A 14665-nucleotide genomic window follows, 5' to 3' on the forward strand; every position below is an offset into this window, starting at 1 on the left:
CTCAGTTGTCTAATCCTGTGAATTTAGCACCATTTTAGATGTCCCAAGATACCCCACCTGGCCATCAGCTGCTGTCCCAAAAGCCTGCAGGGCTCCTGTACACTGTGGGTCACATCTACCATCCCCGCTCAGGTGTTACAGAGACTCTCAAATGATGCTACAGGCAGGGTCTTCTCATGAGCTTGTGCAATACCTTTCTGTGTTTCCTCCAACTGTGGATCATTTTGGATGTGAATTTGCATCGCACACTGGTTGAAAGAGCTTATAATAAAGTTAGCAAAATCTGAGTTTGCTGTAGTCTGGGGCAACACCACTGATCCAAGGGTGTGGCGTCTGTGATCTAACACTCAGTGGAAGTTGTCAAAATACAGTCATTTGGGCAGATGCCTTTACTCTAAATACAACCAGACAGAGAAGCACAGGAAATAAATTCTTGTAATGACAGAGGGAGTGAACTATTGATCTTTACTTTTATATTTACTGTAAACATAGTGCCAAAAAGCATAACCGTGGAGTTGGATTCAAGTGCTCGTGCTGAAGAAACAGCGTATGTATGGAGGCAAGCAGAAAGGAACAGGAAAAGAAATTACTCAGCTCAACGGGCAGTAGCCACAGCATGTCAGCTCATTAATTGTCTGAGGACTTTTCTTATGAATGTTGCTATGAAAGAGACTTGTATGGATTAAGCTGAAAAGAGTAATGCAGTGTGGATTTGTGGATATTGACTGGTAGCTCTCCCAAGCATAGTGGCAATCTGTGGGCTTTCTTCCACCTGGAATGGAGATTTTTTTTGTCAAGGAAACTATCCAAACAAGTGCATTCCTGTTTAAAATGCCTGACTGTCAAAACAGTTTTCCTTTGGTGTTGCTGAAGGGCAGAGGTCCAGAGTCAGTTGCTTATAATTGTTGGTAGTGTACCAGTGAATACTGTGCTTCGCATCTCTCTGTCACAAACACCTGCCTACTAATCTCATCTCCCAGCATCAATTGTGAAGAAAAGCCTCATCCTTGGGCACTGTGGTTGCTGTTCACACTTGCTATGCTAATGTAATGAGCACCACAAGCAGGGCAAAATTGTTTGACAGCTTATCGTACCTACGCTTTTCAGTGGTAAGGGTGGAAATTGTGCTAAGTCAAATCAGAATTTCCAGTGAATTGTCAAAGATTTGAGATATGCAGGAATAAACAAGAAACCCAAGTACAAATAATTAAGGGAGGTCTTCTTGTAAGCCTGCTTATTCAGAAACAATTATAGTGAGTTTTTTCTTTATTTTTTTTTTGTGTGTGCTAAACAAATGCACAGAGATAATCACAAATGGAGTATTTATTCAAAACCTGTTTCATCTGCTTCATAAAATTACCTCTAACTATTTGTTCTGGCATTTCTGTAAGAAAATTGATCACAGTTTTTCCCAGTGTAAATTCCATAAAGTACATTAGAGTAGATAATTAGTGTTAATGTTTTTGAGATTAGTGGTAGAAATTTGTAATGTTAAGCATAAATAAAGTCAGTCATATAGAGACTCCTGCTTTGACATACTCCCAGATTTTAAGGAAGAGTCTAGATGATACAGATCCATTTGAAATTGTTCGTCAATCACATTTTTAAAGTAATCAAGCCAGAATCATGAATTTGTTCTCTTGGATTCCTGAAATACTTAACTAGCCTGAATATTAGAGCTCAGTTTGTGAATCACAGGTATTTGGTTGTTGCTGTGATGGTTTAAGGAAAAAAAACATAAGCTGTAATACTGTCTTTTATTAGTGGAGAACTTGCCCTGTCTAATCCTTGTTAGCAGCCCTGGTAAGGACTCTACTCCAATTTAGGAGATCAGGACGCTTTCCGAGCCCAAAACATGTGCTCATAGTCAGATCAGTTAAATTTGGTGTCCAGGCAAACCCATACAGCCTGTGGATGAGAACATAGAGTAGAAAATGTGCTGTCATATGCCATCATGCCCCAAACCAGCAGAGACTGGTAAAAGCCCTGATTTGGGAGCACAGCTCCAGGCACTAAAACGTGCAGGTTGCCGGGGGAGCCAGCCAAGCCCTGGCTTTGCATCCAGAGAGGCCTGAAAGTGTTGTTGTGGATGGATGGATGTGTTTGGGCATGCAGCTGAGGGAGGTCTTGTGCTCAGCGCCTTTGTGTCTCTCCCGGGGGCTGTGCCATCGTTGGATAAAAACAGAAGTAACCCAGGGAGTGGGGAGCTGCAGCCACTGGAGCAGTGTTCCAGCCACAGGGCTGGAGTTGGGCTCCCTGTCTTTTGCCTAAACTGGTGGTTCACGTGTTTCTGCCTGTCTGGTAGCCTGGCTTTGGCAGGCAGGACAGGATGGGCTTGTGTTCACTGTATTTTACAGCCTGGAGGATGGGTCATGCATTCAGGTTGGGGGGCTCACTGTCCCCATCTCCCAAACCTAAGGTACGTTCACCTTGTATAGGTGAACTCAGAATACTTTCCAGGGATTGATAAGCATTCAAAAGCCCTGAAGTAAACAGCCTATTTGGACATGTCTTCATAATGCTAATCATTTATCCTTCCTTTATGCTGTTTTCTGTCAGTGGGTGCATGCTTTGAATCGCTTAGGGTGGTACGTGGGCTACCTGCACAATCAATAGACAGGAACTGGCTGCTGGTTTAGGCTGCCCAAGCTGCTCTTTGTGAAGAGCAACATTTTTCTTTGCCTTTCCTTCAGAGGAATCCTAGTCTTTTCACTAGCTGCATAAAATGTTTCTGCACTGTTACTAGCAAAACAGACATCAACTTTTGCAAGGATATATAATGTGAGCATCAGGAGAATTGTCTGTAAATCAATCTTTTTTCATTAGTCATGAGGCATAATTTTGATTCATACTTTTCTGGCAGAACTGTTAATTTTTACAAAGAAGTGGCACCCAGGAGATGCCAAGGCATCTGAAACCCCAGTGACACACTTTTGCATCATCCTGACCACCTTTAAGACCATTACAGAAGAGATGAAAATCAGAAATTTTGTGTTCCTCTTTAACAAATAGTATTAGGTCTATCTACTTTGTCATTAGGACTTGGAGTTAAGTGCAAATCAGCTGAGAAGCATATGTGGACTAAGTTCTTAGTTTTGCTCTGGACAGCATCACTCAGAGGTGCTTAATATGGCCATCATTAGAAAATGAACAGCTTGCAGTGACCGTTCTTTCCCAATATCAACCAGCGTGTGAGCTGGCACACAGGCTACGCTGCTGGAAGAGGCTGTACAAGTTACTGCTCTGAACTGCAAAATGTTTTTGATCAGAACACTGGTTTTCTAAAGGGCACGTTCTGACAGAAAATACAATGGAGAGAAATGTAACAGTTTCTATATTGAATTAAAAATAACCTGCAGCATTGGACACAGGGTTTCATTTATTAAACTTGCATTTGACAGCCTCTTCTATTGACAATGTGTAGTTGCTAACTGGAGAAAACAAGGACATTTCATACTTCACTGCAATTCCTAAAACATGACATTATGCTGAAAAATAAAAAAAGAAAAATCACTTATACACTATCAAAGATAATAGATTAACAGTACAAAAAAAGCATGCATATATGGCATGCTTATACTTAACACAAAAATAAAAAAATATTATAGTAATTAACATACGCTTTTTATTTCATCAGAAAGCTATTATTTTATGAGGCCTAACACATGCCTCAAAAAATAGATCTTGATATTACATTTTGAATGGAGAACTAATATTGCTAATTAATAAATACAAATATGTTATGACATTTCTAAAACTCATATACATGTGTGCAGGCAATATATAGTGTTAATACTTCGGGAACTGTAATCATAGTCATAGAATGTCCTGAGTTAGAAGGGACCCACAAGGATCATTGAGTCCAACTCCTGCCTCTGCATAGGACAACCCCAAAATTCACACTGTGTGTCTGAGGGCATGGTCCAAACGCTTCTTTATTCCAGCCATTTGAAGAAAAAAAAATGTGTATCACTCAAGCCTTACATAAAATGGAATTACTTATCAGTAATATGTTATTGCTAAATAATCATAGCAAATATTCTGATATGTTGATTAGTACCGTCAATATGGAAGTGACTACAGGTTAGTGTGATATGTGCACCTCTTACAAATCTGAAAACCATTTTTTCCTTTCTGAAGTCCCGCTAGGCCTTTGCCATTTGTATGTTGGTGTCTGGCTGGTTTTGTGACAGATTATCTGCTCTTGGTCACACATAATATTGACCACAATTTATATGCACAGATTAGTGGTACCCTGCCATTCTGTAGACTGCTTTGCATTTTCTATTCTGCAGAAGCCTTCCGCACATAGCTCATTTGCAGTCCATAAATTTATTTCCTTAAATGAAATGCTCAGTTCTTAAAAATGCTTCATATGTTAAAAATTAACACATGCAGTAGCTATAGAGCTTGGAGCTGTTTTTCATTTTTAGTAGAACTGTACCTTCTCTATTAACACCCATTTTAAAGTCTGTGTTGTCCCGAAGGAGTCTAAAATACCACAGCCACACTGCAGAGCCGCAGAAGTGCTGCCTCTAGGATCTCCAGAGTATCCTCTGTCATCGTCTTCCTGCATGGGAATCTGAGTCTGAATAATACAGTGTAAAGAGGATGCAAAACAGGGTACCAGACCCCCCAAAGTGGTAACTAGAGAATAGTTAGCTTTATGATATTTTGCTCTCTGGCTCTCCCTTCATACTGTGTTAGGCTGCTTCCTGGCCATATATTCTGTCATCTGGAGGGGGAATAAAATTTTAGGAGCATACTAAACCTCTTACACATCAACAATTAAGTACCCACTCAAAGCAGAAATGTACTCACTCTGCTAGGACTCTCCCCAGGTATACTTTGGATGTAATTGCCCCCCATTAAATCTCAAAACATAACAGTCTCAAAACTGGCATTCCTATGAATACTGGAGTAATAACACTAGAATGAAATTAAAGGGTTATTTTCAGTGTGCTGTGGAGGGATTAGCGACACAGTTTTCTTCAACAATAACAGTATTTTTAAAGCTAAACCCTGCTGCACAGCACCAGAAAATATAGCCTAAGGGCCTACCTTAAATTAAATAAAGCAAGAAAAGTTTAAATTAAAGCTGCCATTTACCTTGTTGTTGTTGCATATATAATGCAGGTTGTCACAGGTGGTATAAAATTGAGTTTCTTCAAATCCATTACATTGCCACAGCCATTACATTTCTTCCAGGTACATAAATCTAATGAAACCTTATGTGCCACCATATAGTCAATCTTTCACTTGAATGTAAGAATATTATTTTCTGCTATTTATTGTTCTGAGTCAGATGAAAAGATTCACCCTGTTATGGTAAAGCACTATACTATAAATCCAGAGACTGCATCTCATACTCTTACTTTTCTGTTTATTGTTCTTTACATATTTTATCAAATTAAGTATGAACAATTCTATTACAATGAATGAATACAATTCATGTTATACACTTAGGGTGAAATTCACTCCTGTGGAAGTGCTCTCATGAGGTCATGGGTACTGCTTAAAAAACGTTTAAATCTATGAATTGCTTACTGGTCTCTGAAAATACTCACCCATGGGACTCCACCATGCCTGTGGGTGGGACTACACAAAGGTAGCTTAGAAGAACTACATTCACTAGTAGGTAATCAATCTCTTTAAGGGAGACTGAAGTGGAACATAGAGTCTTATTCAGGCCACAGATAAATTTCACTTAGCATGAGCAGTGTGATGATTTAGTTGAAAAAGCATTTTGAAAGTTAGCTGCAGTGAAAGCACAGCAGACATTTTCTAACATCAGCTCGGCTGATACACAAGTTTTAAAGAAATGCCAGCAGTAATTAGTTGTCATTAAGATTTAATCATGTACAAAATATTGTATCTTTTGTACTGACTCTTTTGGGAAATACCATTTTTCTTTGCATGTTACTGTTCTAACTTTTCATCAAAGAGCCTCTGTACTAACTGGGTTAAATACATCTGACACACAGGAGGACTTTTCAGAGTGACCTTGACTTTTTTGTTTGGTTGGTTTGGTTTTCTTTTCCCCTTGGTGTGTAGCCTCCTAAGTGGTAGCTATTTTGTGCTATACAAACCTGGAAATTTGAATGGGTAGCACTTGAGGTACCCTGCGCAGTCTAGCCATGTGCTAGCTGATGTGCCCAGCCACTAAGGAGGGTGCATTCATCAATACAGAGCTCTGGATGCCACCATGACAGGACCATCACGTTCATAGGATCTGAGTTGATGTGCTTTAAGCTAGATGAAGTGCCTCTGCATTATACTCCGGTCTGTGGTACAATACTGGTGGATCTAGTCAGATCATTTGCACACCTTGCTTGTGTCCAACATGTGGAGAAACAGAGCTGGTCTGCAGTAATCATCCTGACCTCACTTGTTTTTCAAGGGCATGGCTTTTTCCATCGCTGGAGCACAAGCCCGCGGCTAAGGCGCAGTGCCATCCTTTCCACATCTGGTGGCCTACCACCGGCATGCAGCCCTGGTATTCTTGGTAAACCTCAGCTCAGACTAAACAACAAGCATGGTCCAAAACCCATGGCAGTCAATGGGACACTCTTCTCTGTCTCCAACAGGGCTTGAGTCAACCCCTACATGACTCCACAGCAAAGCTGGGAGATCTGTATTAAGAGAATGACTTTCCTAATGTGCTTATTGGAGCTGCCTATATAAAGTAACATTAATCTTGGGTAAAAAGACATGATGTTAGTTATCTCAGACTGATAATCATGTTTCCCACTGGCTGGGTGGTTGGTGGAGTGGCTGCCCACCAAAGTGGAAAAAATGCAAATTCAGGGTCTTCTCCATGGAGGACTTTATGTGTGACTGCTTCAAGAAGTTCCACTCTACTCTGAAAATGCACCAGCTTAACATTAGTGTGTGCATGTGTGTGTATGTGTGTGTGTGTGTGCATGGTTTGGCTCTGTTCTTGTAGCAAACGTGTTGCCAAGGAGAAAAACAAACACAGTTCACCACTAGTATAGCTACTTTTTTTTTTTTTTTGCGGCTTTTTGTGGGGTGCTGGGCTTGCAGGTGCTTGCTAAGAAGCTTTCCACTCTGGGATAATGTGTTCATTCATAATTAGCATGGTTACCTTTTGGATTGACCACTGATGCTTAAATTGTGTGTTTAGCTTCAGGAGTTTAAGAGTGAGATGAGGACAGCTGGAATTTCAAAAGTGCTAAGCAACCAAAAGCTCTCATATGGATAGTGAAATATAAAATTAGTCTTCAAATAATGACATAAGACCCCGCAAAAGTTATGATCATTGTCATTATTTATGACTATTGCTATCATTACTGCTTTATTTCCAGCACAGTATTTACTGTGTCTAGAGTGTTTAGAACTGGTGGTTGTGGAGTTCCCCAAGCTGGCACAGCATAGGCACTGTCAGTAGTTTGGTTGTCACTGACCCAACACGTTTGGAGATGACTCTTCTCTCTCCTTTCATTAGTAGGTGTTTTATTTTAATTGGGGTAGTATCAGTGGGCATGTTCAGTGTTTAAAGCTTGGGAATGCCATTCTAAGACAAAGCAGAAGGCAAGAAAAATAAAAGTGGCAAATAATTCACTTTACCATTTCACACCCATTGGCCTCACAGATGGATAATGCTAATGATGAAAATCTGCAGACATTTCACAGACACGCGGGATTATGTTTTCCATACAAGATGTCACTTCTGTTTATGCCTGGCATGCTCTACTTCGCTAACTTTCTATATGATCCCTGCCCACAAAATAAGGCATATGTGGCTTGGGAAGGGCCCCATCTCCTGGTATTTCATATTTTATGAAACCACAAACACAACAGTCTTACAAGCTCTTGAAATGAAATACAATTTGAGAAATGTAACCCATTACCATTATAATAGAATTTCTATAAAAATAATAAAAGAAAAACAAGAGAAAATACGTCATGAAAGTTATAGGCCAACTGGGAAGTCGTTGTGGCTTTGGCCTAGCTATCACCATGTCAGACTTCAGCCTTCTCCCAGGCAGCAACCTAATTGTAAATTATGTATATACAGAACATCATTTCTTAGCTTTGGCTTTTAGTGACCCTCTTCCCTTCTTTCCCTTTCTTCACTCCAGCCTCACACATAAGAAATATTGAAGTGTTTGCACTAATGGAGAAATGACAACGTGCAGTCAAACTTAAACCAGCTGTTTCCCCACACTGAGAACACAAAGAGCCAGGCTGGTAATATTTACAGCTTGACTGGCCTCTAGTGAGCCAGATGCTGACTGCCTTAATTTACCATGATGGCCTTGAGGCTTGAAGCAGCTGTAGATTGCAAGATAGCCAGGGAAAGCGAAGCAAAAAAAAAAAAAAATTATTTCAATTACCAAAAGTTATTGTTTGATTGAAAATGAACGGCTGCTGCATATACAACTCAATAAACAAGTATCTTTGTTTTGCTTACAGAAAGCCAACAGTATTGCATGTGCTGGCATGTGGTGCTTGCTTTCTCCTTTTGCTGGAGGAAGGAACCAAAGGCACCTCTCTGTGCCACATTGTGACATCTCTGAGTGACCCCTGGGCCAGCCTCATGCAACCCTGAGCACCTCCCAAGTCCTGGGCAGCCCACACGGCAGTGCCTTCCTCTGTTCTGGACACTGTGGGGATGTGTTAGTGTAGGGGTGCTCTGACCCCAGCCTCTCCCCAGCCCTGATCTGTTGGGGCTGTTGAAGACCATTTTGGTTGCCCTGGTATAGCCCTGCATGGAGCAGTGCACTTCCATGACAGTCTGTCCCAGTGAGGACTTCAATTTTCCTTTTTTTCCCTTATTTTGTCTTCTTAGGACTGCATTTGACGCTCACCTTATAGCAAAGATAAACAGACTGTCACCACGGCTTCAGCAGCAGCTTAATCCAGCTTTAGCCGGCAGCACGGGTCCCAAGGGGCTTCCCTGCCTTTCACAGACCTTGGCAGCTTGCTCCCACCCCGACCGTCCCCTTTCCTGTGGGTGAGCATCGCCTTCACGCAGCCACCCCGTGGGGGTGGGGGAGTGATTCAGGTTATAGCTAAGAACCAAGTTACTTTACCCATCCACCCATTTATTTACTTATTTGCATGCTTGCTGGGGAAACAACTCCCCAGCCCAGTTCACTCAGCAGTTGTGGGGGAGCCTGAGCACCCCAGGGATATTTTGACCTACGTGCATTTTCTGGTGCTTTAATGCCTCTGTTATGTCTGAGTCCTCTGCAGGGAATTTTGCGCTGCTTTCATAAGAAGCTTTGGAAGGGAAAATAAAAACTGTGTTTTCCTTTCAGCAGGTTAAGCATGGTCATGCTCGTGCAGTAAATTTAAGGACAACTGCCTGCACAGTAGTAGGTGGTTTGTTGTGCTTGCAGGGCTTGGCCTGCTGCATGCACAGAAGAAGCTGTGTGGCTGCACCCAGCTGTGGTGCTGGGTGATGAGTATGTGTTGTGGAAACCGAGTACTATCAAAGCAAGTGTTGGGACCTCTGCTATCACCACTGGAAGTGCTTTTCAGAGTCTCCCTTGGCAAGTGTGGGGATCACCTTTGATGCCAGGGAAGCAGCCCCTGAGGCTCTGCAAAGCTGCTTGTGCAGCCTTGCTCCTGCTCCAGTGACTGGAGAACACGGGCTCCTTCTGGGAAGGGTCAGGCTGTCCCTAGTGATTGCTGCCAAAGGAGCACACAAAAGGGGATACAAAGGACCCATCTTTACATGTCACTGCTGTGGCAGGTCTCCGCAGGTGCAAAACCCATTGATCCACAAAGAGGAAGAGGCTGTAGAGAGGAGCAGGAAAGAGACTTTAGGGCTGTGTTGCCCTTTGATACTGTGAACTACAATATGAGAGATGTGCTTTAAGAAACAGCAATGTACCTCAAAGCAAGAAATCTCAGTTAAGTTCTAGTTTTTCCTTCATGGGCCATTTTTTCAGTAATAAGCCTTTTTGGGGGGCAGAAGCACTGACCAAATTCACTGCAACTTCGGTAATTGCAGTGAATGGAGATGAGACTGTGAATGCTTTGCAAGACACTCAGTATGAGCTGACCTTTACATGATGTCATTTTGGCTAAATATAATTCTACATATGTTGACCCAAATTATCTGACGGAGCTGACTTTGCTCAGCTCTCCCTCTTGTATGTAAGAACAGGACAGGGTGGGGACACAACAGCCCTGCTGAGGCTGTTCCCCTCTTTCTTAGATCACTGGCATTACGAAATGGGAAAGTAGAGGAATTTGTGTGCTGTAGGACAGTGTCATGGTTTGTTCGCCAGAGCCTCACAGTGTCATGGTTTGTTCGCCAGAGCCTCACCAAGTTCCTGGTGGCTCATCATCACTCCTGACATGTGACCATGCATGGAAAACTCTTCAAAGATATCCTTACTCTACTCTCCTGAGACCCGTTTTCTATAAGTAGACTCTGTGAGAAAGTCATCTAAGCTGTAGTTATTAAATAAACTTGTAAGGACATGTAGATATTTGGAGAATACAAGTTTTCTCACTTCTTAATGTATTATATTCAGAAATATTAAGTAGACTGGGTTTATATTATGTGAATGTCACAGAGTTCATATAATATTTTGCTGATTCCTAATGTGTGTTTCTCTGACACCTTGCATTTTAACACAATACAGGTGTTTTTTGTCACATGGGGAAAATAGTAGCATAGTGAAGAGGAAAAAATGTGTTTCATACACTTATTTATGAACTTACATCTGCTTTCATCAGAGTCAATGGTTGGTGAAACTCCAGTTGGCTTCAGTAGGAGTTAGTGCTAAATTTAACCATCAAATCAGCTTGTTTCTAAGTAACCTTGAATAAAGGTAAGGCTTCCAGGTCTGAGGACCCATGGAGAAATACTTTCTTTAATAGACATTTATCAACAATCAGAGCTGAATCAGCTCAGGACTGACGAAGTGCTCTTGGGTAGCACGATTGTAGCCTTTCCAATTTTTTTTTTTTTTGGTAAATTCCAGGTGTAACACAGTATATTTAGAAAGGGTAAAAATAACATGCAGCTGTGAAGAAAAATATCTCGGGTTTCATTTCAGACCTGAAGCTGAGGATGAATCACTGCAAAGCTGCACCCTTTACACTGGGCACACTTACTGAAAGCTGCTTTTCCACTGCCCCTGTTCCCCCGGTGGTTCAGAAATAAAGCAGACTCGCAGAAATTCCTAAAAACAGCTTTTGCAGACAATCACTCTCTTGTTATTCTGGGCACTAAAAGTACCATTTTCTAGTGTCTGCTTACATTTTCAGTTTTGCTTTCTATACTGTAGAATTCCGTTCCAGACATTTGAATTGAGCCTTGACTCAGTGGTATGCATAGGTACACGCTCAATTTGAAGTACTTTAGTAGTCCTGTTAGCTCCCATACATGCTTGAAGTTAAACAGTGTCTTAGATTTGCTGAACTGGATCCACCCAGTAAGCTAACAGGACAAAACCCTTGACCATCTGCTTCTGGACATAATGGAAAGTTGTAACTTATTTATGATCTTCTTCTCCACCCTTGTCTGTTCTCATTCAGATCAGAAAACCAGCTCAGAAGCCCTGTCAGACTGCCAAGCTATGTGCTACTACTGGATCTTTCACATCATTTACTGTTCAGTGTTTACAAGAGTGTTTTTAATGCACAATTGCCCACAGAAGTGGTGTAGGTTCATACTGATATATTTTGCATCAGGAGCAAGACTTCTATGTGCCTATATCGCAAAAACAAAATAAAAAAAGTCTGCCAGTAAGGCCAAAGAATGCTGCTAGCTCTCTGTTTCCCAAAAAACATCCCTAAGAAGATTATTTCTTTTGTCTTTGTAATATAACTGACCTTGGAAGTCAGGGTGGTCATCTGCACAGGTATAAGGGCAGGTGTTGGGTGATGTTTCCAAATATACATGATTTAATATGCAGAGTCACTTATGCATATATGCTCTTTGTATTTGTTAAAGGTAAACAGAGAAAGCCAACATTTCAGTCACAGGCAATCATCACGAAAGTTCTTCTTCAACATGTTTACATCTAAAAGAAAAAGTTGCTTTGTTTTGCTTAGCTCAGTTTAGACAGAAATAAACTGCATCCCAAAATTATATTTAGAGGTATGTAGTGGGATACAAAAGTTAAACCTGAGAAAATTATGCGCAAGTATTCTGGTTCTGAGGGGAAAAGCTAAATTCACCACCACTCAATGACAGGCAAGATCGTGTGCTGACTTTATTTTCTCTTGTGTTTATTATTCAGTCCCGTGTATAACAAAGCAGCCGTAGGACCTTTTAACAAGGCAGACTTCATATGTCATATACTATGCAGCACCCAAGATTTTTTATACCTGAAAAAGGTATGTGAAGCCAACATTTCCCAGGCAACATTCATTCAGGGACCTGTTCCTTCTCCTAAAAAAGATGACAGTACCCACTGAATGGTTTCTGTGATAGATTTTATTTTTGAACTGAAAGCCATCAGCAGGTTTTTTGTTTGGCTGCTTTTTTTGTTTGTTTGAATATATACATTAACACAACATGGTAAAATTAGTAGTAACACTGCGCAGAAAAAAAGTTATAGACTTACAATGTATCTCTAGTATTGAAGATGTTTACTAAATCTTTTTAGCTTTCCAAGTGCTAGTTAGTTTTTAAAACACATTTGTGAATATTATAACTGCATTAGTTCCTTACCTATGGTAGTGCTGAGCAGTCAATACAGCCAAGTCACTTGGGCTGTATTGCAGGCTGTATATTGGGTAAAATATCTGCAACATCCTTTTGAGTTGTGTTGAGCAGTGGTCCAAACTGTATATTATTTTTCCTCATTTGTCCTCAGACAACAGCAAAACTCCTCTGGGAAAGCACCTCTATATTGACCATTGGTGGACTTACACTGACATTACTGCCCAATGCTTGGACCTAGAGCTGGGATTTCCAAACTGGGGAGAGCAAGAGGGCCTGGGTGAAACACATTTGGGGGCCAGGGGGCAGATCCTGAAACATGCTTCCAGAAGTCTGGGTCCTTGAAGGGTCTGTCAGTTTTTCGGACTGCAAATGAGTTGGTTTGCAAGGAACCAAAATGAAGCATCGTGGCCTGACTTGCTGCTTGTTTAATAAGACTATAGTACGGTTTCAGGAGTTAAATGTCAGGACTAAAAGAAAGCTTGTTAGTAATGTAGTATCACTAAAGAAACCAAAAACTAACACCCTCCTTCCCCTGCCAAACAACCTCTTAACATCTAAAGGTATTCCCCTTGGCTCTGTTCTTTATTTTGATTTTTGTAACAATTTTTCTCTCTCTGATGAAACACATTGTAGACATTAAATTAAGGGACAAATACGTCTGTGTCTGCCAGAAAGAAAACTGTGATGCAATTAAAATGCCATTAGGGAACCCCTGTGGGATGTTAAGCCTAAAGACTCTATTCAGAAAGCAAAGCCAAAATTAAAGAGGTGTCTGGTTGCAGATCCTCTGCAGATTTCCATTTCTTGACTACAGTACCATGGAGACTGCTAGTCAGGAGCTGAAAGTTTTTTCCAGTCATGCGTGTGGTATTTTGAATCATAGATTTGGCAAATGTGCCTTTTCTGTAGGTTGTACATAGAAGTCTGTCTACATTGCATGATATAGAGTGCAACTGAGCGTGGCCCACATGAAACAATGACAGCAGTGGAGATGGGAAGCCATCCAAGCCTTGGACATGCTTTATCCAAGACTTGGACAATGACAACTAATAATAGTTTTCCCTCAGAAAATTCACATTAAGTACATCTCTATGTTTACTGAGTTGTCTGTGAGATGTTTGGACAGAGAAATGCAGCTACTTACATCAGTCTCAGCAAATTCATGAAAAAGCCTCCGTTCTAGCCTGGTTTCTGGAAATATATTGTTAGTGTTTATAAGTTTGGAGACATATAAGAGCTTGATGCTTGGAAAAGAAAAGTAAATGTATGATCTGTTGAGGCTGATCATTTTTTTTCTGAGGTAACTGAAGGAATCAGCAGTCATTGGGTGGTAGGTACTAAGTTTTCCAGTGATAGCCCAACCCTGGTACTCAAATCTCATTTTTTTCTGTTTCATTCAACATGATTCTTTGCTAAGGATATTAGTCAGGACTGGAATAATATAATTACACCTCTCTTCTCTGTCTAGGAATTCTCCTGATGACTGCAGTGTGGCAAAAGGAGGGAAAATGGTTAGCGGCTCAGACAATGTTGGGATGAACTATGGAAACTACATGGAAGAGAAGCACATTCCACCTCCAAATATGACTACCAATGAACGAAGAGTCATTGTGCCAGCAGGTTAGACCCTCTACACAAAAATTTCAAGAAAAAAAATGCATTTCCCCCAAGTCTACTAACATTATTTAAGAAGATTTGGAGAAAAGTGGTAATGCAACACAGGTGATCAGGGAGAAAAGAGCAGTAATTTCCCAGGGTCATCGAGAGAACAAGCTGAGAAATATCATAGTGAAGCCATCTCCTCAACCTGTTCTTCCCATTTCAGCAGCAGAACTGGCTGACACAGGCATTCAGATCTTATCTGACTTCTCTACTTCCTTTTGGAGTATTTCATCCCAAAGTGGGCAAAATGAAGAGCCACTTCCATCTCCTAACACCATGGACTAGCTGGGTGTGGAGTGTGTGGAAGAGAGATCACTGCACCACATGATATTCCTGCAAATACCAAAT

General features: G+C 41.0%; 1 protein-coding gene across 10 annotated transcripts in view; it reads left to right on the plus strand.

The window, feature by feature from the left end:
• The window catches only part of ERG (ETS transcription factor ERG), a 145557-nt gene that overhangs the window by 113608 nt on the left and 17284 nt on the right, over positions 1-14665 (plus strand). For all 10 annotated transcript variants that reach the window (XM_082044723.1, XM_082044717.1, XM_082044719.1 and 7 more), the window contains one exon: positions 14124-14275. In XM_082044723.1, coding sequence (XP_081900849.1) covers positions 14124-14275 — 152 coding nt within the window. The remainder of the gene's footprint in view (positions 1-14123; positions 14276-14665) is intronic.

This window comes from Streptopelia decaocto, assembly GCF_964273445.1.
Source record: "Streptopelia decaocto genome assembly, chromosome: 1".
NCBI classification, from domain to species: domain Eukaryota; kingdom Metazoa; phylum Chordata; class Aves; order Columbiformes; family Columbidae; genus Streptopelia; species Streptopelia decaocto.